The following is a 23,407-nucleotide window of genomic DNA, read 5'->3' as shown; positions in this document are numbered from 1 at the left end:
GCTTTGCAGAACACCTACGCTCGGTTCGCAACAAACAACTGCACCTCCCAGTCGCGAACCATTTCAACTCCCCCTCCCATTCCTCAGACGACATGTCCATCCTGGGCCTCCTGCAGTGCCACAACGATGCCACCCGAAGGTTGCAGGAACAGCAACTCATATTCCGCTTGGGAACCCTGCAGCCCAATGCTATCAATGTGGATTTCACAAGTTTCAAAATCTCCCCTCCCGCTACCGCATCCCAAAACCAGTCCAGCTCGTCCCCGCCTCCCTAACCTGTTCTTCCTCCCACCTCAAGCCGCACCTCCATCTCCTACTGACTAACCTCATCCCGCCCCCTTGACCTGTTCGTCCTCCCTGGACTGACCTATCCCCTTCCTAACTCCCCACCTACACTCACCTTTACTGGCCCCATCCCCGCCTCTTCGACCTGTTTGTTTCCTCTCCACCTATCCTCTCCTCTAGCCATCTTCTATCCGGCTCCCACTCTCTCCCTATTTATTTCAGAACCCCGTTCCCCTCCCCCATTTCTGATGAAGGGTCTAGGCCCGAAACGTCAGCCTCTCTGCTCCTATGATGCTGCTTGGCCTGCTGTGTTCATCCAGCCCGGCACCTTGTTGTCTCGGATTCTCCAGCATCTGCAGTTCCTACTATCTCTTGTAACAGAAGGAACTTCACCTTTCTTCTGTTTTAGGTTCACTACAATGATTAATGAGTACAACATACAGTAGAGGAAAAAATTCTTAGCAACAGAGGATGCTTAAGCCAAACCCCAATCTCCTCAGTTTTAACTCTAAATGTTTCAAGTGGAGTTTACTATCAGGCACGTGGCCTGTGGAATGAGTAGCCTGACCAGTTCATCCTTCATGAAAATGCCCTGATCAGTTTGGACAGCAGAACAGCAGAACAGCCAGCCCAGTGCAGATTACCATCTCTGAGTCCCTGCACTATCAGAGATCTTGGTAGACAGGGTTCCATATGGAGGGTCTATGATCACCAGATGGGAGCAACTTAGTGCAGAAGCACTCCTGCTCCTTCCTAAACCACAAAATAATTATAATTAATGGTTTTTTTCTTGCCTTCCTTTGCTGTACCATCTGGTTTCTCTGGTGTGGTGAAAAGAAGTGATGAAAGGTCACTGACCTGTAATGTTAACTTATGTTTCTGATTCCCCGGGTGCTGCCGACTTTGCTGAATATTTAGTTGTTCACCACCATACACAACTGGATGTGGCAGAACTGCAGAGCTGAGATCTGATCCATTTTTTTTGTGGGATTCACAATAGCCCAGTCTATCACTGCTTCAGCTGTTTGACATGCAAGTGTTCCTTTGTTATAGCTTTATCAGGTTGAGCCCTCTTTTCAGGTGTGCCCGATGATATTACTGGCAAACCCTGCTGCACTCTTCATTGAACCAGGTTTGAATGTAATAGTAGCGTGCAAGATATGACAGGCCATGAGGTTACAGGTTGTTGAATACAATTCTGCTACCGGAGATGGCAAGGTCAAAGCAAAAAGAGGAAACTTGGGCAAAAATTTCCACACCTAGTGAAAACATATGTACACTGTTTTTCTGGGATTTCACCTGGCTTTACAAGAACTATAGTAGTAAACTCCCATGGAATTTCTGCTCACAAGATGTACAAGGAAATTCTTGAGCGCTATAGAAGTGATACCAAAAAGGTACAGACCAAAAAAGCTTTTGGTTCCAAGACCAATACAAGGTAAGGCAGTAGCATTTTGGGCTGTCTTTATCTTGCCATTCTCAGATTAGGAAAAAACCTGATGCTTCCTGTCAACACATTTGAACAGGAGTCAGTAATGTTAATAGCATCATCGTGCACTCACACCACGCTGGAACTAAAGGTATTACACCCACTGGTTGTAGCATCTTCTCAGTGTCCCACTAGCCATGTCCTTCAGCTGGCTATCACCGTTGCTACCCTGCTGGTTACATCACTCGTTGCCTGCTTCACCAGTTCATTAAGGGAGTGTGGCAGTGAGTAAGACAACAAGGGCTCTTTCTGAATTTTCCTCTGGATTAATAGTTTTCCAAAGCATTTTAGGGGCAGAAGGCTGCTACATAAATGTAAGTATGAAGCCATTAGACAAATCCTGTGGCATAGCCAACAGTCCTGTCACAGAAACTGCGCCTGCATGGGCCATGAGTGTGCCCTCTGCAATTGCAATGGCAACAAATGCAGCCCAAAAAAAAACAAATCCTGCCACCAATGACTATTCAGGAAATCCTGCTAGGAAGTGGCCATCAGGTGAGGGCAGTTGAGAGACTAATTTGTAAAAGTTACTGTTATTATTCACAAGAGTATCTAGCTTACGTACATAAAATGGTCACGTGGGAGGGTGGTCAGTTGAAAGTGCTATCAATTCCTACAAAATGTTGTGCCAAAATCAGACAGCAGCTTAGAATTGGGGAAAAGCTCAGGGGAAAACAAAATCCATGTAGCAGCATGATATATTTTTCACAGCAGATTAGTCGTGCATCCAGATGTGAAAAACATTTCAAATAATCCAGATTTAGTAAACATAGCTAAGGCAATCGTGAACAGTTTTAACTGGTACCGTTCTGAGGAAGGGTCAGCGGACCCAAAACGTTAACTGTTTTTTCCTTCATAGATGCTGCCAGACCTGCTGAGCTTTTCCAGCAACTTTGTTTTTGTTCCTGATTTACAGTATCTGCAGTTCTTTCGGTTTTTAACTGGTACTGTGTTATGTGAAAGAGAAGGCAAGAATTCTAGTATATCTTACAAATTAGGATTTGCAAACCAAGTTCAACTTCACAGTTAGTTGGAATGAATTGCAACTGTATCTATGTGAAGAAATAATGCTGCAATTGAGCAATAAGTACATATATCATAAATACAAGCCATTAAGTAAATAGCTCTGCTACCTTTCACTTATACATCCCTTTGAATGGCTGATTTTTTTTTGTGGGGGGGATACAGTTGATAGCGTAATAGAATCAGAGAATTTTACAGTACAGAAGGAGGCTATTCAACCCATCATGTCTGTACCAGCTCCCAAAAGAGCTACGCAGTTAGTCCCACTCTCCAGCCCTATCTGCATAGCCCTCTAACTTCATCACGTTCAAATCTATGTCCAGCTCACTTCTGAAACCTCCTATGGAATCTATCTCCACCACTCTCCCAGGCAGTGCATTCCAAATCCTCACAACTTGCTCGAGTAAAAAAGTTTCTCCTCATCTCACTCCTAGCTCTCTTGCTGACAATCTTGAAATTGTGACCCCCCCTGGTTTCTGAAAAAGACAACTGGTGGAAGCAAAATACCCTTCTTTATCCTGTCAAAATCATTCATAATTGTGAACCACCTGAATAAGGTCATCTCTTAATCTTTTCTGCTCAAAGGAGAATAAGCCCAATGTCTCTAATCTTCCCTTGTATTTAAAATCCCTCATTCCTGGTATCATTCTAATAAATGTTCTTTGAACTCGCTCCAGGGTTTTAACATCCTTCTTTAAATAAGATGCCCTGAACTGAACAAAATACTCCAAATGTGGTCTGACCAGTGATTTGCAGAGGTGCAGCAACATTCCCTTGTTTTTACACTGTATGGTCAGTGACTGTCACAATTTTGGAATTGTTTGGTTTTTCTGACAATGTAACGCAATCTGTGGTTTATTTTAGTCAAGCTTCAATGTATGTGCCAAAAGAAACTTACCATTTTCATCCAGTGAAAAGTCATCCTGTGCATAGCGGAACTTCTCAGGACCACAGGCAACAAAAATGTCATCATCACCAAAGAAATCCTGAAGGCACATCACCTGGCGTGGACAGAAGGATAACAGGGTAAGGTATTCCATCACAGTAAAATAGACAACAAAATGTACATGCAGAACCCATCCAATATTCCTTCCAGTAGATCTTAACACTAAGGAAAAGCAGGCCGGTGTTACATTGGGTGGAATATTAAATATCTGACAGTTTATCTTTTATTTCACTTTGCTTGGACTTGAATCTCTGTTGCTAAATCCTGTATTTCATCATCATTGTCCAGAAACTCAGGAAAAACACAATTTTAGATCTTTCTACAGCACTGTGGACAATGCAAGGCCCTGAATAATGAAGTCTCGTCAAAAAGATGCTCAATATACTTAGCAAGGTCCCTGGCTGATATTTAATGAAATACAAACAAAAGCTGCTTCACCTGACTTTTTTAAAAATCACTTTTGTTCTAATGATCAAGAACAATGTCTCTTGCCACCATCTACATTCATCCAGTATTTTTACCACTCAGTCTATCATCAAAGGAAGTTTGTGGACGCATATTAAATATATATTGAGCATCTTTTTGACAGAGACTTCATTGTTCTGCCCACATTGGCACTATACTTAGTTCTAAGACATTGAAAATATACACTCAATTCCAGCTTAAGGTTTAGATTGGAACCTGAGATAACACAGTGTGGAGCTGGAGGAACACAGCAGACTAGGCAACATCAGAGGTGCAGGAAAGTTGACGTTTCGGATCGGGACTCTTCTTCAGAATCTTGTACACCTCTACCATGTCACCTCTCATCCTTCTTCACTCCAATGAGAAAAGCCCTAGCTCCCTCAACCTTTCCTCATAAGACCTGCCCTCCAGTCCAGGCAGCATCCTGGTAAATCTCCTCCGCACCCTCTCTAAAGCTTCCACATCTTTCCTATAACGAGGTGACCAGAACTGAACACAATATTCCAAGTGTGGTCTAACCAGGGTTTTATAGAGCTGCAGCATAACCTCGCAGCTCTCAAACTCAATTCCCCTACCAATGAAAGCCAACACACCATATGCCTTCTTTACAACACTATCAACTTGAGTAGCAACTTTGAGGGATCTGTGGACGTGGACCCCAAGATCCCTCTGTTCCTCCACATTGCTAAGAATCCCGCCATTAATCCTGCCAAGTCCCCTCCACTGACACCCTCATCTGTTTAGCTGAACTCATCCTCACCCTTAACAACTTCTCCTTCAATTCCTCCCACTTCCTACAGACAAAGGGGGTGGCCATGGGTACCCGCATGGGCCCAAGCTATGCCTGCCTCTTCATAGGATATGTGGAACAATCCCTCTTCCCAAGCTACACTGGCCCTATCCCTCATCTCTTCCCCCGTTACATCGATGACAGTATCGGCACTGCCTCGTGCTCCCACAAGGAGCTTGAACAGTTCATCCATTTCACTAACATCTTCCACCCCAACCTTAAGTTCACCTGGACCATCTCCGATACCTCTCTCTCCTTCCTGGACCTCTCTGTTCCATCTCTGGCAACCATCTGGAAACCGATATCCATTTCAAGCCTACCGACTCCCATAGCTACCTAGAATACACCTCCTCTCACCCACCTTCCTGCAAAAAGGCCATCCCCTATTCCCAATTCCTTTGCCTCCGCCACATCTGCTCCCCAGATGAGGCATTCCACTCCCGGACATCCCAGATGTTCTCGTTTTTCAAGGACCACAACTTCCCCTCCACAGTGGTCGAAAACGCCCTCGACTGTGTCTCTCGCATTTCCCACAACTCATCCCTCACACCCCCTCCCCGCAATAACAACCAAAACAGAATCCCCCTCGGCCTCACATACCCCCCCACCAACCTCCGAATCCAACGCATCATCCTCCGGCACTTCTGCTATCTGCAATCTGATCCCACTACCAAAGACATTTTTCCCTCACCATCCTTATCTGCTTTCTGGAGGGACCATTCTCTCTGTGACTCCCTTGTTCGCTCCACACTCCCCACCAGCCCCACCACCCCCGGCACTTTTCCCTGCAACCACAGGAAGTGCTACACCTGCCCCTACACCTCCCCCCTCACCCCCATCCCAGGCCCTTAGGAGATCTTCCACATCAAACAGATGTTCACCTGCACATCTGCTAATGTGGTATGCTGTCTCCGCTGTTCCCGTTGTGGCCTCCTCTACATCTGGGAAACCAAGCAGAGGCTTGGGGACCACTTTGTGGAACACCTACGCTCCGTTCGCAACAAATAACTACCCCTCCCAGTCGCGAACCATTTCAACTCCCCCTCCCACTCCTTGTCCGATATGTCCATCCTGGGCCTCCTGCAGTGCCACAATGATGCCACCCGAAGGTTGCAGGAAACCCTGCAGCCCAATGTTTTGAAACACTGCAGCCCAATAGTATCAATGTGGACTTCACAAGCTTCAAAATCTCCCCTCCCCCGACCGCATCCCAAAACCAGCCCAGCTCGTCTCCGCCTCCCTGACCTGTCCTTCCTCCCACCTATCCCCTCCTCCCACCTCAAGCCCCACCCCCATTTCCTACCTACTAACCTCATCCCGCCCCCTTGACCTGTCCGTCCTCGCTATACTGACATATCCCCTCTCTAACTCCCCACCTACACTCACCTTTACTGGCTCCAACCCCGCCTTCTTGACCTGTCTGTTTCCTCTCCACCTATCTTCTCCTTTATCCATCTTCTAACCGCCTCCCCCTCTCTCCCTATTTATTTCAGAATCCCCTTCCCCGCCCCCATTTCTGAAGAAGGGTCTAGACCCAAAACATCAGCTTTCCTTCTCCTCTGATGCTGCTTGGCGTGCTGTGTTCATCCAGCTCTACACCTTGTTATCTCAGATTCTCCAGCATCGGCAGTTCTACTACCTCTGCCATTAACCATGTATTCTGCATTCAAATTCGACCTTCCAAAATGAATCACCTCACACTTTTTTCTGGGTTGAATTCCATCTGCTACTCCTTTGCCCAGCTCTGCGTCCTGCATCCTGTCAATATCCCATTGTAACCTACAACAGCCCTCCACACTATCCACAACTCCACCAATATTCATGTCATTGGCAACTTACTAACTCACCCTTCCACTTCCTCATCCAAGTCGTTTATAAAGATCACAAAGAGCAGAGGTCCCAGAACAGATCCCTGCGGAACACCACTGGTCACCGAGCTCCAGGCTGAATACTTTCCATCTACTACTACCCTCTGCCTCTGTCTTCTATTGGACAGCCAGTTTTGTATCCAGACAGCCAAATTTCCCTGAATCCTATGCCTCCTTACTTTCTGAATGAGCCTACCATGGGGAACCTTATCAAATGCCTTGCTAAAATCTATATACACCACATTCACTGCTCTACCTTCACCAATGTGTTCTGTCACATCCTCTAAGAATTAAATAAGGCTTGTGAGGCATGACCTGCACCTCACAAAGCCATGCTATCTCTAATCAAACTATGCTTTTCCAAATAATCATAAATCCAGTCTCTCAGAATCCTGTCCAATAATTTGCCCACCACAGAAGTAAGACTGACCGGTCTATAATTCCCAGGGTTATCCCTATCCCCTTTCTTGAACAAGGGAAAGACATTTGCCACCCTCCAATCATCTAGTACTACTCCAACCGACAGTGAGGACACAAAATTCATTGCCAAAGGGGCAGCAATCTCTTCCCTCACTTCCCGTAGCAACCTTGGGTATATCCCATCTAGCCCAGGGGATTTATCTACCCTCATGTTTTTCAAAATTTCGAGCACATCCTTCTTCCTAACATCAGCCTGTTTGAGCATATCAGTCTGTTTCACGCTGTCCTCACAAACGTCAAGGTCCCTCTCACTGGTGAATACTGAAGCAAAGTACTCATTAAGGACCTCCCCTACCTCCTCTGACTCCAGGCACAAGTTCCCTCCACCATCCCTGATCGGCCCTACCCTCACTCTGGCTATCCTCTTGTTCCTCACATAAGCATAGAACGCCTTGGGGTTTTCCTTAATCCTACCCGCCACGGCTTTTTCATGCCCCCTTCCAGCTCTCCTAAGTCCATTCTTCAGTTCTTTCCTAGCCACCTTGTAACTGTCTACAGCCCTGTCCGATCCTAGCTTCCTCGACCTTAAGTAAGCTTCCTTCTTTCTCTTGACTAGATGTTCCACATGTCTTGTCATCCAAGGTTCCTTCACCTTACCATCCTTTCCCTGCCTCAGTGGGACAAACCTATCCAGTGCTTGTAGCAACTGCTCCCTAAAAAACTTCCACACTTCTGTCATGTATTTCCCTGAGAACATCTGTTTCCCAATTTATGCTCCAAAGTTCCTGCCTAATAACACTCTAATTCTCCCACCCCAAATTAAATACTTTTCCATACCATCTGCTCCTATCCCTCTCCATGACTTTAGTAAAGGTCAGGGAGTTGTGAACAGTATCACCAATACGCTCTCCCAGCAAGAGATCTGACACCTGGCCTGGTTCGTTGCCAAGCACCAAATCCAATATGGCCTCCCCCTAGTCAGCCTACCTACATATTGAGTCAGAAATCCTTCCTGGACACACCTGACAAAATCTACTCCATCCAAGCTATTTGCACTAAGGAGGTTCCAGTTGATATTAGGGAAGTTGAAGTCACCGAGGACACAACAATCCTATTACTTCTGCATCTTTCCAAAATCTGCCTCCCAATTTGTTCCTTGGTGTCTCTGTTGCTATTGGGGGGTCTATAGAAAACTCCCAATAAAGTGACTGCTCCTTTCCTGTTTCTGACTTCCACCCCATACTGACTCAGTGGACAAACCCTCCTCCACGACCTCCCTTTCTGCAGCTGTGATACCATCCCTGATTAGCAATGCTACTCCCCCACCTCTTTTACCTCCCTCCCTATTTCTTTTGAAACATCTAAACCCCGGAACATTAAACAACCGTTCCTGCCCCTGTGTTATCCAAGTCTCCGCAATGGCCACAACATTGTAGTTCCAAGTGCTGATCCATGCTGTAAGCTCATCACCCTTATTCCTGACACTTCTTGCGTTAAAATAGACACACTTCAACCCGTCACACTGACTGCAACTTTGCCCTATCAACTGTCTATCCTTCCTCACAGACTCTCTGCATGCTGTATCTACCTGTACACCAGCTACCCCATCTTCTGATCCGTAGCTCCGGTTCCCACCCCGCTGCCAAACTAGTTTAGACCCTCCTGAAGAGCTCTAGCAAACCTCCCACCCAGGTTATTGGCGCCCCTCCAGTTCAGGTGCAACCCATCCTTCTTGTACAGGTCCCACCTTCCCCAGAAGGTATCCCAATGATCCACATATCTGAAACCCTCCCTCCTACACCAGCTCTGTAACCACGTGTTCAGCTGAGCTCGCTGTCTATTCCTAGCCTCACTAGTCCATGGCACTGGTAGTAATCCTGAGATTACTACTCTGCTCGTCCTGCCTTTTAGCTTCCAACCTAACTACATTAACTTTTCAGGTCTTCATCCCTTTTCCTAGCTATGTCATTGGTACCGATGTGTACCGCGAGTTCTGGCTGCTCACCCTCCCCCTTAAGAATCCTGAAGAACCGATCCGAGATATCCCTCACCTTGGCACACGGGTGGCAATATACCATCTGGGAGTCTCACTCAGTACCACAGAATCTCCTGTCTGTTTGCCTAACCATTGAATCTCCTATCATTATTGTTCTCCTATTTTGCCCCCCTTCCCTTCTGAGCCACAGAGCCAGGCTCAGTGCCAAAGACCTGGTCGCTACGGCTTTCCCCTGGTAGGTCGTTCCCCCCAACAGTATCTAAAGTGGTATACTTGTTATTGAGGGGAACGGCCACGAGAGAATCCTTGCACTGTCTGCCTACTCCCTTTCCCTTTCCTGATGGTGACCCAGCTATCTTTATCATGTAACTTAGGTGTGACTATCTCCCTATAAACTCCTCTCTATCACACATTTGGACTGTGGGAGGAAACCAGAGTACCTGGAGGAAACCTGCACTGACACATTGAGAATGTGCATACCCCGCACAGATAGTCGCCCAAGGCCAGAATCAAACCGACGTCCCTGGCACTGTAAAGCAGCAGGGCTAACAACTGAGCCACTGTGCTACCCCTTGACACAGGTCCTCTTCCTCAGAGCCAGTTCTCAGAGTGAGCAGGATGTTTGACATTCCTACTTATATCTGTCAACCAGGGCTCCCTAATTGGACCAAATTAACGGTCCCTATCAGGAATTCATATTCTATGAGGTCCAGCTGGCTGATCTCATTACAATTACTACATCTGGTATCATGGATCCTTTTCTCAGGACTTGTTTACCATCCCAGCGTCAGCACCCCCCCCCCACTGCATTTAGATGCTGCTGAAGTTACTCAGCTGCCAGCCAGTCAGATCATCCGATAGCTCACGACGATAGGACCTCCTGTCCCTAAGAGGCGGAGTACCATTATCACCTTGCAAAAGCCACTCCCAATGTAAAATTCACCCTCTTTCTCAACCCACTCTCTCACCTCCATTGTCTTATTCATCCTACTTAGGATGTAACAGTTACAGTGATCCTGAGATCACCTTTCCTGCTACGTGTCCCAGCTTATTAAATTATTTTTTCAGATCACAAGACAGAGATGAGAAGAATTTTTTTTTAGAGGGTGAAGAGTCTTTGGAACTCTTCTTCAAAAGGCAGTGGAAGCAATCTTTGAATTGGTACAGCAGAGGTGGATGGATTCCTGATAAGCAAGAGGGTGAAAGGTTAATTCCAGTGGGTAGGAACATGGAGTATTCGGATCAGCTATAAGGATATTACTGAATGGTGGAGCAGGCTCTACTCCTAATTTGTATCTGTGTACATGTATTTAGACAGATATGAATAATTTTTGAAGATGAAGCACATGGTGGGTAGATAGCAGCAGTAATCGGAAGACATTAGTAGCAGCATTCTCAGAGACTCAAGGAGTCTTGTTCAATGCTATAACTAATATCCATGGCACAAGATTTTAATTCCTTGATCAGCAGCTAATCTGCAAATTCAACGTAAGTTGCATTATGCAAGTGAACGCTCAGATCACTGACAGCTATGATAATGCCTTTAATTTAAAGGCAGTGCAATATACACCTTCTCTTTGACCTTGAAAATCAAACTTCTGGGTGACTTATAGGAATCCAAGACCCTCCCCCAACCCCCACCCTGCTTGCCACTAGCTGGCATTCCATGGCATGGACTCTACTTGGATCCTAAAATGTTAAAATGTTCCAAGTTTAACATAGTTCAGCAGAAATAAGACACAAAATCTAGTGGTGTCATTAATATTTACATGACATTAAATACAACGATGATATAACCAACCTATGTGAACCATTTATAATTGTTTCAAATAAGTCGTTAAAATACATGTTTATTTCACCATTGCTTCAGTAAAGAAATGCCTCAAAGTTTAAATTTTCTAATAATAACATAATGTTTAAATGATAGAACAAGCTGCTCGTCTTTGTTTCAGCACCGGAAGTACAGCTAAATATTATGCAGAGTTCTGCACTGCAGTAGGCGCTTAATTCTTTCCAGGCAGCTATAATAAGAAGTATTTCAAACCCACACATATATCGCCTGTTACTGAGTAATTGTATTTTTGTCACTAAACTATTTTTAGATGGTGTAAATTGAGTGCATTTCTTCAATAATAGCCCAATGTTTTAAATTATTTCTCAGTTATTGCAGGAAGATGTTCCATATTCATTTTATTATTAGCATTATAGCTTTATGAATGTGATGTTAAGAGCAAAGTTCCTTTCTGCACATTTAGTGATGTTTCCTTCAAACACAACATTCCTGTATTAATATGGTATAGTGACAGAAAGATAATTAACAAATTTAAGATGGAGTGTGCACCTTATCCTTCTATGTGAGAATTAAATCCTCATGCTGGAAATAATTTTATCATTTCCAAGGCACAAGTTTGCATGTGAAATGATTGTTTTATAATGAAACATGCTGGAATTAATGACTTTAATAAAAGAGATACAAGTGTCCTTTGAGCTACTCTTTACTGATTAGAACTTATGAAAGCTATCAACTATTCCTAATCCAGTTAAATGAAAACCCAAATCCAAATATGTAAAGTATAATGGAATTAAAATTTTAAATTTTGAATTAGCCTTAGAGCTTCATCAACATATAATTTTCTGCTTCTGTCTCTTAAGAATTTCTTCACTGTCTGTAACACCCAGCTACACTTAATTATGAAAGCTCCTTTTCTTTCAAATCACCTCTTACTGCAATTTACAACAGACAGGAATTTTTATGTTTGGCCTTTGAACCAGAGGGAATAACTCAGGAAACGTGTAACTACTTGAAAACTTTTGGGGAACCTATATTGGTTTGAGAAAATGCTGGCAAAGGATGTTTAAGAATTTATAAACAGACAATTTATATTTTTTGTATAATAAGAAATACTGCCCACATGAACTGGCGACTCAACCTAGAAGCAGTACAAAGAAGAAGTTACATTTAAAGGCTGCATGGACACAGACAATAAGAGAGAGACCAAATGAACAGAACAACTGTCTGTTTCCTATGGACAATCAACCAGATACTTGAAGAGAAGTAACAAGAATTCAGTTGGGAGAATTTCACAGCTAAAATTTGAAGCATTTAGATTGCTTATTTCTTGGTGTCTGCTATTCTAAATATAATTTACAGTTCATACTGACTGTGATTTACCTGTTATTTTATGCATAATTTACATTAATACAAATCAGAATAAAAGTTAAAATTATAAAAGGATGGTGCATGGCTTGGTGAGGGGCTTGCAGTTGGCATTCCAATTTGTCTCTTGGGAATAAATGGTTAATGTAGTTGAAAAGCTGCTAAATCAAGTGGACACCTTTGTCCTGGATTATGATGAGCTTCTCGACTGATGTAGAGACTGTGCTCATTCAGGCAAGTAGACAGTCTTCCATTACATTCCTGACTTGTAAACATCTACAGTCTCTAGGAAGTCAGGAGGTGAGTCACTTGCTGGAAAATTCCCAATTTCTGACCTGTTCTTATAGTTTCAGTATTTATACGGCTAGCCCAATTTGGTTTCTGGTCATTGGAGGCCCACCCCATCTCACCCCCAGGCTGTTGATGGGTAGAGATGCATTAATTGCAATTTAGTTGAATATCTATGTTAGATTCTCTATTGTTGGTGATGGCCATTACTCGTCACTTGGGTGACCCAAATGTTACTTGCCACTTGTAGGAACTGATTGCTCCATTATCTGAGGAGATGTGAAAAATTCTGAACACTCTGCACTCGTCAGTTAACATCTCCCCTTCTGACCTAATGATGGAGGAAACATCACTGATGAAGCAGTTGAAGATGGCTGGGCACAGGACATAAACCATCAAGAACTCTGGGACTGAAATGATTGCTCTCCAACAACCATTCCATCTTCCTTTGTGTTTGGTATGACCTCAGTCACTAGAGAATTTTCGTCCTATTCCCAGTGACTTCATTTTTTCTCAGATTCTTCGTAGCGACACTCAGTCAAGTGATATCTTGATGTCAAAGATAGGGGCTCTTACCCATCTTTATATTCAGTCCTTTTATCCAGGCTTTGATTAAGGCCATAACAAGGTCTGGAACTGAACAGCCCTGACAAATCCAAACTGAGCGTGGGCTGAGTGTGTTATTGTTCATTAAGTGCCACTTGATAGCAGCGTCAAATACATCTTCCATCACTTTGTTAATGATTGGTGTTGGACCAATAGCATTAGAATTGACAGTAACAGAATTGACCTTACTTTAATGGACAGATTATACCTAGGCAAACTTCAACGTTGTTAGATCCTCATGACATTTTTTTCAGGAACCTTGTTTTTTTTTTATTGATTTGTTTTTCATTCACTCTAATTTATTTATTGGATGATGCAATCACTTAGAAACAACACCTTCAGTATTTATGTATGGGATATTTTGAAACTTACAGGATTAGAAGAATTCATCAATATCCTCAATGATCAACTTTCCATTGAACTTAAAAGCCACAACACACAAGGAAAGGATGAATTGTCTAAACACTACAGTATTTAAATTGATACAACAGTTGTAAATTAGCACAAATTTTTGATAAAACTGACACATATTCCATACACAAAAACAACAAATAGTCACAACAAATGCATTTCATTTGTAAATGCACAAAGCTGGAAGATTTTAACACAGCAGTTCCTACCCTTTGTACTGCATAACAAATCTTAATCCAAGATTTAAATTCAACAATTGTCACAATTTTCAGTACAATATTATCCACTCTATCTTTCCTTCTTTGTAGCTCTGGAACATTTTTGTCTTAAGCTGGTGATTGCATGTTTATTTTCAAGAAATTCATCACTTCAGTGACTTAAGATTTCCTAGCTCCTAGTTAGCTGAATATTCCTTTACAGGCAGATTTGAAATGGCTCCCTCCTTTGCAAACTCCTTCTCTCCCTTTCCATTTGCAGTCACATAGCAGTCCCACTTGTGCAGCAGGTCTCATCTTCTCAGCCCCACTGTAGTGCAGCCCCTATCGTTTTCCCAAACCTTGCAGGTCTTTTCATCCAACACCAGTCCCCGGGCTCAGCCAACAGCAACCCCAGTCAGACACTCACTACAGCCACTGACCTTCCCAGCTGCTTCACAAACCATAGGCTGTATCTCTCCTGGGTTTTGGGCTGTGTAGTGAACCTGGGAGGGAAATAGCCTGCGATTGGAGAACTTGCGCATTCTACTCCCAGGAGGCGACTTTTCTATCATTGGTTGCCCCCAAGATTGAACATCCTAAGCCACTCTGAAAGTTTTTGAAGTTAGATTTGCCATTTCCACCCCACGCAAATGGTTTTTGATTCCTGATAACATTTGTTATAGCTGTACTGCAGTTGGTTGTCCAGAGGTATAACTCATGCTGGAGCATAAGACTTCAGGAGTTAGACAGAACACTTAAGGATAAAGGGATCAAAGAGTATGGGGAGAAAGTGGGAACAGGGTGATGAGTTACCATAATGAATGGCACAGCAGGCATAATGGGCAAAATGGCCTACTCCTATTATCTATGTTTCAGTTCCACAGTTGAATGTTACAGTCTTTGCTGCAACCAGTGTCTTCAGCTGTTTCTTGGTATCTCATGAAGTGTCATGAATTGACTGATGCCTGGCACCTATGACGCTGATGACCTAAGGAGGACCCTAAGCTGAATTATCCACTTGGCATTTTTGGCTTAATCTGATTGTGAGTGCTTTTGACTTACTTTTTGCATTGAGTTGCTGTGCTCCCCCATCACTGAATTTGTGGGAGATGTTTGTCGAGTTATGTTCACCTCCTGTCAGTTATTTAATTGTACACCATCATTTATGACTAGATGTGGCAGAGCCTCAGACTTAGTCTGATCTGGTGGTTGTGGATGCACAAATCTTTAAAAATTAAGTTATAAATTAAATAAACCAACCCTGACCTGGATCTTATGTAACCCTCCAAATGACACATGTACACAATCCTTCAGACCAGTTGCTCCACATGTGGCAGTCAACTGATCATGCATTGGATTTATTATTCATCTTGGAACCCATTAAACTGAAATGGAAATAAGTTTTCTTTGATCCTCAGAATTAAGAGGAAAATCAATGGCACTATGTACTTGCTCCATTTATGGCGCTGTATCCCTTCCCTCAATACAAAGGCTGATCTCAACTCTGCTGTCTCCTAAATCCCTTGCTCATGGCTCCAGTTTCTAGGCATTCCATATTTTTCACAATAACTACATTTAGTTTGGTTTAAAAGTAAATTGTTTACTTTACAAAATAAATTTATTTTTTGAGGTGTTCATGAGTCAGGAGCTGTCTGTTGCAATATAGACATAAACAGATGACATTTTCAAAAATCAGTTTAAAGGATCTTTTTTCCTTAGGTTGCTGTCCTGTGGACTGGTCTGTTTTATTTGCATCTAAGTCCTTATAAATCTTTGATCCTTTAATGATAACTGTATTGATGGATACATAAGTATCTCTCTTCTGGGTAGGAGGAAGAGCTCACTATGTTCACCTGTGAACTTCACTTTGGAAACACTTTGTTTGGCATCAATCTGGGGCAACAAAGATCAACTCAAGATGTGGAAATCAAAGATGCAAATGCTTCCTACCATTCTATGGCCTATTGTGTTTTACATCCAACATGCTATGCCATGGCGCTAGTTTGTGTTACAGGCCATTTAGTTATTCACCACTTCCACTGAATAATACAACCTTCAAACGATCATGGAACATAAATCAGAATCTCACAGCTTTGCATCATGTATCAACTATGTCTCCCGGGGGAAAGATCTTTGTATAAAATTGGTAGAAACTGAGATAGCGTCTATACCTTGCAGTTTTAAAAAAAAAATCCTCATTAAAATGCAGAGCAGACCAAGCAAATTTTAGCTAAAAGAAAAGGTCCAATTCAATACAAATATATTCTTCTGCAATACAATTTGATGTCAGTCTATCTTTCTCATATTCCACTGCAGATGCAATTTGGAAAAAATTATATTCTGCAATGTCAGGTGGCACAGTGGCCCATTAGTAGGCACTGCTGCCCTACAGTGCTAGGGACCTGGGTTCAATTCCACCCTTGGGTGACTGTGTGCAGTTTGCACATTTTCCCCATGTCTACGTGATTTTCCTCCTCGTGCTGTGGTTTTCCCACATCGTCTGAAGATGTGTAGGTTAGGTGGATTGCCCATGCTAAATTGTCCTTAGTGTCCAGGATGTGCAGGTTAGATGGATTAGCTACGGGAATTGCAGGGTTACAGGGATAGGGTGGGATGCTCTTCAGAGGATTGGTGTAGACTCGATGGGCTGAATGGCCTGCTTCCACAATGTAGGGATTCTATGAAGTCAATTATTGCAGTTCAACTCTAACCCACCTGATCTTGTCAAAGCAGACTTAATTCCAAATTTTTCATATACATGCTTGAATGAAAAGCAGCAAACAAGCGGGCTAATAAGATGCCACAAAATGAACACAAAATAAATTTTTGCTACTCGTAACACAGAGACAATTGTCATCTCCTTTCATCATGCTGTTTCTGCCTACCTCCAATCCTCTATTGCGTATTATCCACCCTCATAATACAATGTGTGGCATTTAAATTACAATTCTGCTCTGATATTCTGGAGATAATTACATGGCCACTGTCCACACCTGCTGCTTCACCATAAGAGCATCACCTTATTCAGTTCAGAAGGTAAAACCGATTATTAACTTTACATGACGGAGTTGTATATCTTGAAATGCTCATCTCCAAGCATCTTTATTTAACTTCTTTGAGCACAGCAGTAGTATTCTTGCAAAATCTGAAATTATACATCATGATAACATGCATTGGAACCAAGTCTTTTTGAATTTTATAATTGTTATGTTCCTAGGTGATGGTGCTACTGGACAAATCAGATCCCAGAATGAAATCTGACCTGACTGACCTTTTACTGTAGTCAACATGGTGATCAGTTACTGAAACATTTGCTCAAGAGGCTATAAAGTTTCTTCAATAACAGAACAGAGATTTATTATACAACTGACAAAACAAAAAATCAAACCAAGCTATCTATCAATTGTCTCTAAGGGAAGGAACTTTGCCTTCTTTACCTGCTCTTCAGCCTTTATTGGACTTCAAACCCATTGCAATGTGGTTAACTCTCACTGCCATCTGAAATGGATCAGTAAGCCATTCAGTTCAAGGCCAAAAAGAGCTGCACAATAAATACTGTTCCAACCAGTGACGCCTAGATCCCATGAAAAAAAATTAAAAGAAGCAATAAAGAAAACATTTAAAACACACAGCAAAGCAAATTTTTCAACGTATTTCCTAATGATATCCATTTTCAGAGATTTAAGTCCAGACAAAGGACCCCTCAAAATCAAATTTTTAAATTCTACTTAACCTGATTCTCCCCAATTTCTTTCCTGTGAACTAGGATGTCTTCTTACAATACTCATAAAACTGAGACCAGGCCTTGTGTATTTCTAGTAGCCTATAAGTTTTTAACCAAACTCTTCTCATCTGGAAGCTGCATAATCTTTTCTATCAAGGTAACGGCTTTCCCTAAATAGTCCTATAGTCCCTTAAGGAGTGAAAACTAAACTTGCTTCTAACCCCAAGCAGGTCTCTTCTAAGCTTCCCTAAAAGCTTACAATCTCTAGGTTTTCCAAGCTAAAATTAATCCTTCAGTATTTTGAACTGAATGCAAGCTAATGGCTTTCAATGTTTACTCATCTGTCATAAACCACTATAGTACAAACAATTTTTCATCAACACACCACAGCGTTCTACAGCCACTTAGATTTTCAGCAATGCTAACTTAGGTCACTGCTCTAGATGGACTGTCTGGCCTTATTTTTAAAGAAAACACTCACGAAAGTAACCAAAACCCACATGTCACTATTTTGAAATCCAAACTCTAAAAATGTTATCATACATTAAGCATATTTCATCACATAATGAAACTCATACTTGAATATTAAACAAATAAAAAACATAAAATGAACATTGAAGAATTAGTTGCTTCAGCTTAGTGACCACTGCCACAGAAAGCTGGTGAGGCCAAAACATTGAATATATTAATAAAGGAGATAAATATAGTTCTTTGGGCTAAAGGGATCAAAGGATATGGGAGAAAGTAGGAAAAGAATACTGAATTGGCTAATCAGCTGTGATCATATTTAATGGCAAAGCAGACTAGAAGGACTGAATGGCTTACTGTCGGTCCTATTTTCTATGCTTCTATGATCAGAAAAGAAAGACAGGGTAACATTTTGGTTCTGCAATCACCAGTACTAATCACTATACCACTTTGCCAAAGAAAAATGCTTAACATAGTGAAACAAAGGTTAAATACTCACTCAAAGCTATAAATTCACTGCTATTTTATGGTTCAAGTTGATTTTAAAACACTTATTCTTGTGCATATTTTCACCACATGCCCACACACACTAAGAACTGTCATGTGAATTTATACATTAAGTAATTTGAGAGAACAATATGAATAATTAATTCTACGACAATGAAATAAGTGCTAGAAATAGTAGGCAATATCACCTCACCCTCCTAAACTGCACAACTGATAGAAAATACTTTAGTGACAGACAATAAGATTTAAGACAAGACCTTTCATACAAACCTAATGGAAAGAGAATTGAAAACAGCAGATGTAACTACAATAGAACATTTTGTCTAATTCATAAGCCTAGATATTTGATTTGGCATTAACTTAACATTAATAGCAAACCTTTTAGATTAATGCCAATTACAAAATTCAGGCCACAGTGCCTCTTCAAAAATATTCAAGGTGTGAATAGCTCAGCGGTTCTCTTCATTAAGTTTCGTATGTGAGACCACAGATCCTTAATGATAATATCTGCATTAAAAATGAACCCCACAGAGACAGTTGTACTGATCAGTTATTTGTAGTATAGGAAGAAGATAAATAATTAACTTAGGGTACTCATAATTGATAAATCTCTTCTTTTTTGATGCTGGATGTTTGTGGGATCAATTTGATAAATACTATTTTTTTAAAAATCAGGACTGGTCTTTATCAAAGGAGGTAGAGAGTGCAAAATCAGTGAAGTTGTGCTGACTTTTCATACTTTATTGGAAACATTAAGAATGTCAATCTTTCAACAGATGCTGCCAGACTTATTGAGTTTGTCCAGCATTTTTTTGTTTTTATTCCATATTCACTATTAGCATATCTTGGCAGTTATGCCCAAATGAAACAAAATAAATTTCGAAATATTTATTGTAGACATCACTATATAAAAAAATCCTCAACCAGGGCAGGACTTGTACACCTAATGGTAAGGTCCTGGGGAGTGTTGCTGAACAAACAGACCTTGGAGTGCAGGTTCATAGTTCCTTGAAAGTGGAGTCGCAGATAGATAGAATAGTGAAGAAGGCATCTGGTATGCTTGCCTTTAATGGTCAGTGCATTGATTATAGTAGTTAGGACGTCATATTGGGGCTGTATGGGACATTAGTTAGGCCACTTTTGGAATACTGTGTGCAATTCTGGTCTCCCTGCTAATAGGAGAGATGTTGTGAAACTTGAAAAGGTTCAGAAAACTGGGCTGGAGGGTTTGAGCTATAGGGAGAGGCTGAATAGACTGGGGCTATTTTGCCTGGGGTATCGGAGACTGAGGGGTTATCTTATAGAGGTTTATGAAATCATGAGCCGCACCAATCGGGTAAATGGACAAGGTCTTTCCCCAGGGTGGGGGAGTCAAAAACTAGAGGGCATGGGTAAAAGGTGAGAGGGGAAAGATTTAAAAGGGACCTAAGGGACAACTTTTTCACAGAGGGTAGTACGTGGATGGAATGAGCTGCCAGAGGAAGTGGTGGAGGCTGGTACAATTACAACATTTAAAAAGGCAACTGGATGGGTACTTGAATAGGAAGGGTTTAGAGGGATATGGACCAAATGCTGGCAAATGGGACTAGATTTTTCTAGGATATCTGGTCTGCATGGACAAGTTGGACTGAAGGGTCTATTTGCGTGCTATACATTTCAATGACTCTGCGAAGCCCATCAAATACATTAAAATCTTCTCAAATTTTAATCCCTTATAAAAACAACACATATTCATTATCCTATAAAGACATGCAATCATTTAATAACCTATTGGAGCTATTAATCAAGATATAAACATAATGCCCCATCCCCACTCTTTGTTCCCTCTCCCCAACTTTGATAATGTCAGGTGGAAAAGCCCTGAGGAAAATTGATGCACAGAGAGATCTGGGTGTACAGGTCCATTGTACCCTGAAGGTGGCAACGCAGGTCGATAGAGTGGTCAAGAAGGCATACGGCATGCTTTCATTCATCAGATGGGGTATTGAGTACAAGAGTTGGCAGGTCACGTTACAGTTGTATAGGACTTTGGTTCGACCACATTTGGAATACTGCGTACAGTTCTGGTCGCCACATTACCAAAAGGATGTGGATGCTTTGGAGAGGGTGCAGAGGAGGTTCACCAGGATGTTGCCTGGTATGGAGGGCGCTAGCTATGAAGAGAGGTTGAGTAGATTAGGATTATTTACATTAGAAAGACGGAGGTTCAGGGGGGACCTGATTGAGGTCTACAAAATCATGAGAGGTATAGACAGGGTGGACAGCAAGAAGCTTTTTCCCAGAGTGGGGGACTCAATTACTAGGGGTCATGATTTCAAGGTGAGAGGGGAAAAGTTTAAGGGAGATATGCATGGAAAGTTCTTTATGCAGAGGGTGGTGGGTGCCTGGAACGCGTTGCCAGCGGAGATGGTAGAGGCGGGCACGATAGCGTCATTTAAGATGTATCTAGACAGATACATGAATGGGCATGGAGCAGAGGGATAAAGATCCTTGGAAAATAGGCGACAGATTTAGATAGAGGATCTGGATCAGCGCAGGCTTGGAGGGCTGAAGGGCCTGTTCCTGTGCTGTAATTTTCTTTGTTCTTTGTTCTTTATTCTTTGTTGAAACAGTCAACCTGCAATAATGCTGGAATTATTGCACTTAGCATTACCTTGATAAACAACTATTGAAACTGTAAGAATAGAAGTTTTCAATTCTGACATTGGAAGGCCATTTCTTTTTCAATTTTTAAATTGTAGGTTACGTAAATAGCTTGACACTTCTATAGACTTTAACTGCCCTTCATGAGCACTTATATCTATTGTAGAAGTCTGTAATTTACATAATGCTCGATGAGTCTGTTCAACCTCTGTGCTGAATTCAAATGACCTTACTGGGTTTGGGTTTCCTTTGTGTGTGTCACAAACTGCACATGATAGGCCTCTGCAAACCCATCACCACAGAACAGCACCCCCCAAATAGCATTTGTCAGAAATAAAGGTGGAACCTTAAATGCCACCCACCTGTCAAGGTCCTTGACATCTCTGCAGTGCTGTGCAAATCTAGGCAAAGTGTGAATGCCACCTAAACTAAACACTGCTAACTGTCGAATATTGGCCTAGGAATACATACGGGCCTGTTTTTGGTCCCTGAATCAGCACAAACAACATGTACCCATATGGCTGATCAGAAATTACGTTCTAGGTCCACTTTTGAGCAACTTGTCAGATGCAGTTACGTTTTCAAAAGCCACTTACAGCTTATTTTAAAACCAGTTGAAACAAACTTGTCTCCTCTTCACTGGAAACCATTACTTAGGAAATTGCAATCACTGAAAATTCCTGGGCAATACCAAAGTCCGACTAGATACTTAGCTTTCAACAGCTCTGGCTACTTTTCAGTATTAGATAGCTATATATTCAGCATTGTTATCATTAAGCTGATGTTATTACTGGACAAGTCAGATCCCAGACCGAAACCTGCCCTGATAGACCATATTTTACTTGTTTTGGTTTTAACAAGTGGTCTCCTGCTGAAACATAAGCACATAGTACTGCAGATTTTGCTTTAATAAAACAGATTATCAATAACAGAAATTAACATAAAATAGAAGAAAACAAAACCATCTATTTATAACACAAATGCAAAGATTTTTAAACACACAAAAGTATAATCTCAATAATCCCAAAATGCTCCTTTATAAATTGAAAAAGGATTTTAAAAAGTTTTTATTTAGTCCCTAAAACACAGCCCTGGCACAGTACCCAAAATGCTGGAACCTCAGATAGTTTGTCCTGAAGCTGTTAAACACCTGGGATTCAATGGACTCAACTTTAAATGACCTCATCACCATTTTATCCCAACGTTTCTTGTCTGGGACCAACACTAATTCTTCATCTAAGATAACTTAGTTCACTATATATAACGTTTCATTCTCAGGAGCACTGTCTATATAGCCAAACTCATCCAAGGATTTCACAGGACTACGCCACTCAAAGTAAGACTGAAACCAAAGTTTCCCTCTTTGGATTATGGGCACCTCCCTGAAATTTAGAAATATTTAAGTTTAGAAATATTAACTTCAGACACACAGAAAGTCAACAGGTTACTAACTGAACAACCAAAAACCCAACTCACAATACATAATATTAAAAATAGATATAAATCACACAATTTACATCACAGTCTTTTGACCCGTAGTCCACTTACTCACGCACAGCTCCTGTCCACAGTAGTTTTCATGTAACAGGGATCAAAAATCAGGTGTGCGTTGATACATTTTTTGCACTCCCAAAACCTAATCTCCAAACAGGAAATCACATGAACCACAGTTTTGTTAGTCTCCGATGCTGTCTATGCGCAGAGCTGACTTAACACTTGCCTCATGCATCATTTCCCAAGTTGTGCATGAACACCAAAATCTTGTGTTAAGCATTTCAATTCATGAATATTTCAATTAGGAGGGGTGGGCCATTTGGCTACTCGAACCCTCTTGGCCACTCAATAAGATCATAGTTGATCTGGTTGTGGCCTCAACATCATCACCTATCCTCACCTCAGAAGGGGAGGGACGTAGTCATTGTAACAAGGTCAGCCAGGTGGACTTCACAGAATACAAGTTCCCCGGTTGGAGCTGTTAACCTGGTCCATTCAGGTAGCCCTGGCTGACAGTTAAAAACAGAAGTGTCAGACACCCTGACATGGTGGGAGCCCAGAGTCAAGGAATTTCTACGTATAAACAAAAGGGTGATTTGTGATGGAATGCTGACCGCAGTGGAGTGATTT

The 23,407-nt window shown here is 41.9% G+C and overlaps 1 protein-coding gene across 1 annotated transcript in view; it reads right to left on the bottom strand.

Annotated features, from left to right (window-relative positions):
* The window catches only part of dclk1a (doublecortin-like kinase 1a), a 318,233-nt gene that overhangs the window by 166,747 nt on the left and 128,079 nt on the right, over positions 1 to 23,407 (bottom strand). Inside the window, exon 4 of the mRNA XM_048597930.1 lies at positions 3,696 to 3,798. Within this exon, the coding sequence (XP_048453887.1) occupies positions 3,696 to 3,798 (103 nt within the window). The remainder of the gene's footprint in view (positions 1 to 3,695; positions 3,799 to 23,407) is intronic.

This window comes from Rhincodon typus, chromosome 6, assembly GCF_021869965.1.
Source record: "Rhincodon typus isolate 14 chromosome 6, sRhiTyp1.1, whole genome shotgun sequence".
NCBI lineage: Eukaryota > Metazoa > Chordata > Chondrichthyes > Orectolobiformes > Rhincodontidae > Rhincodon > Rhincodon typus.
This window is presented reverse-complemented; position numbering and strand designations above follow the sequence as displayed.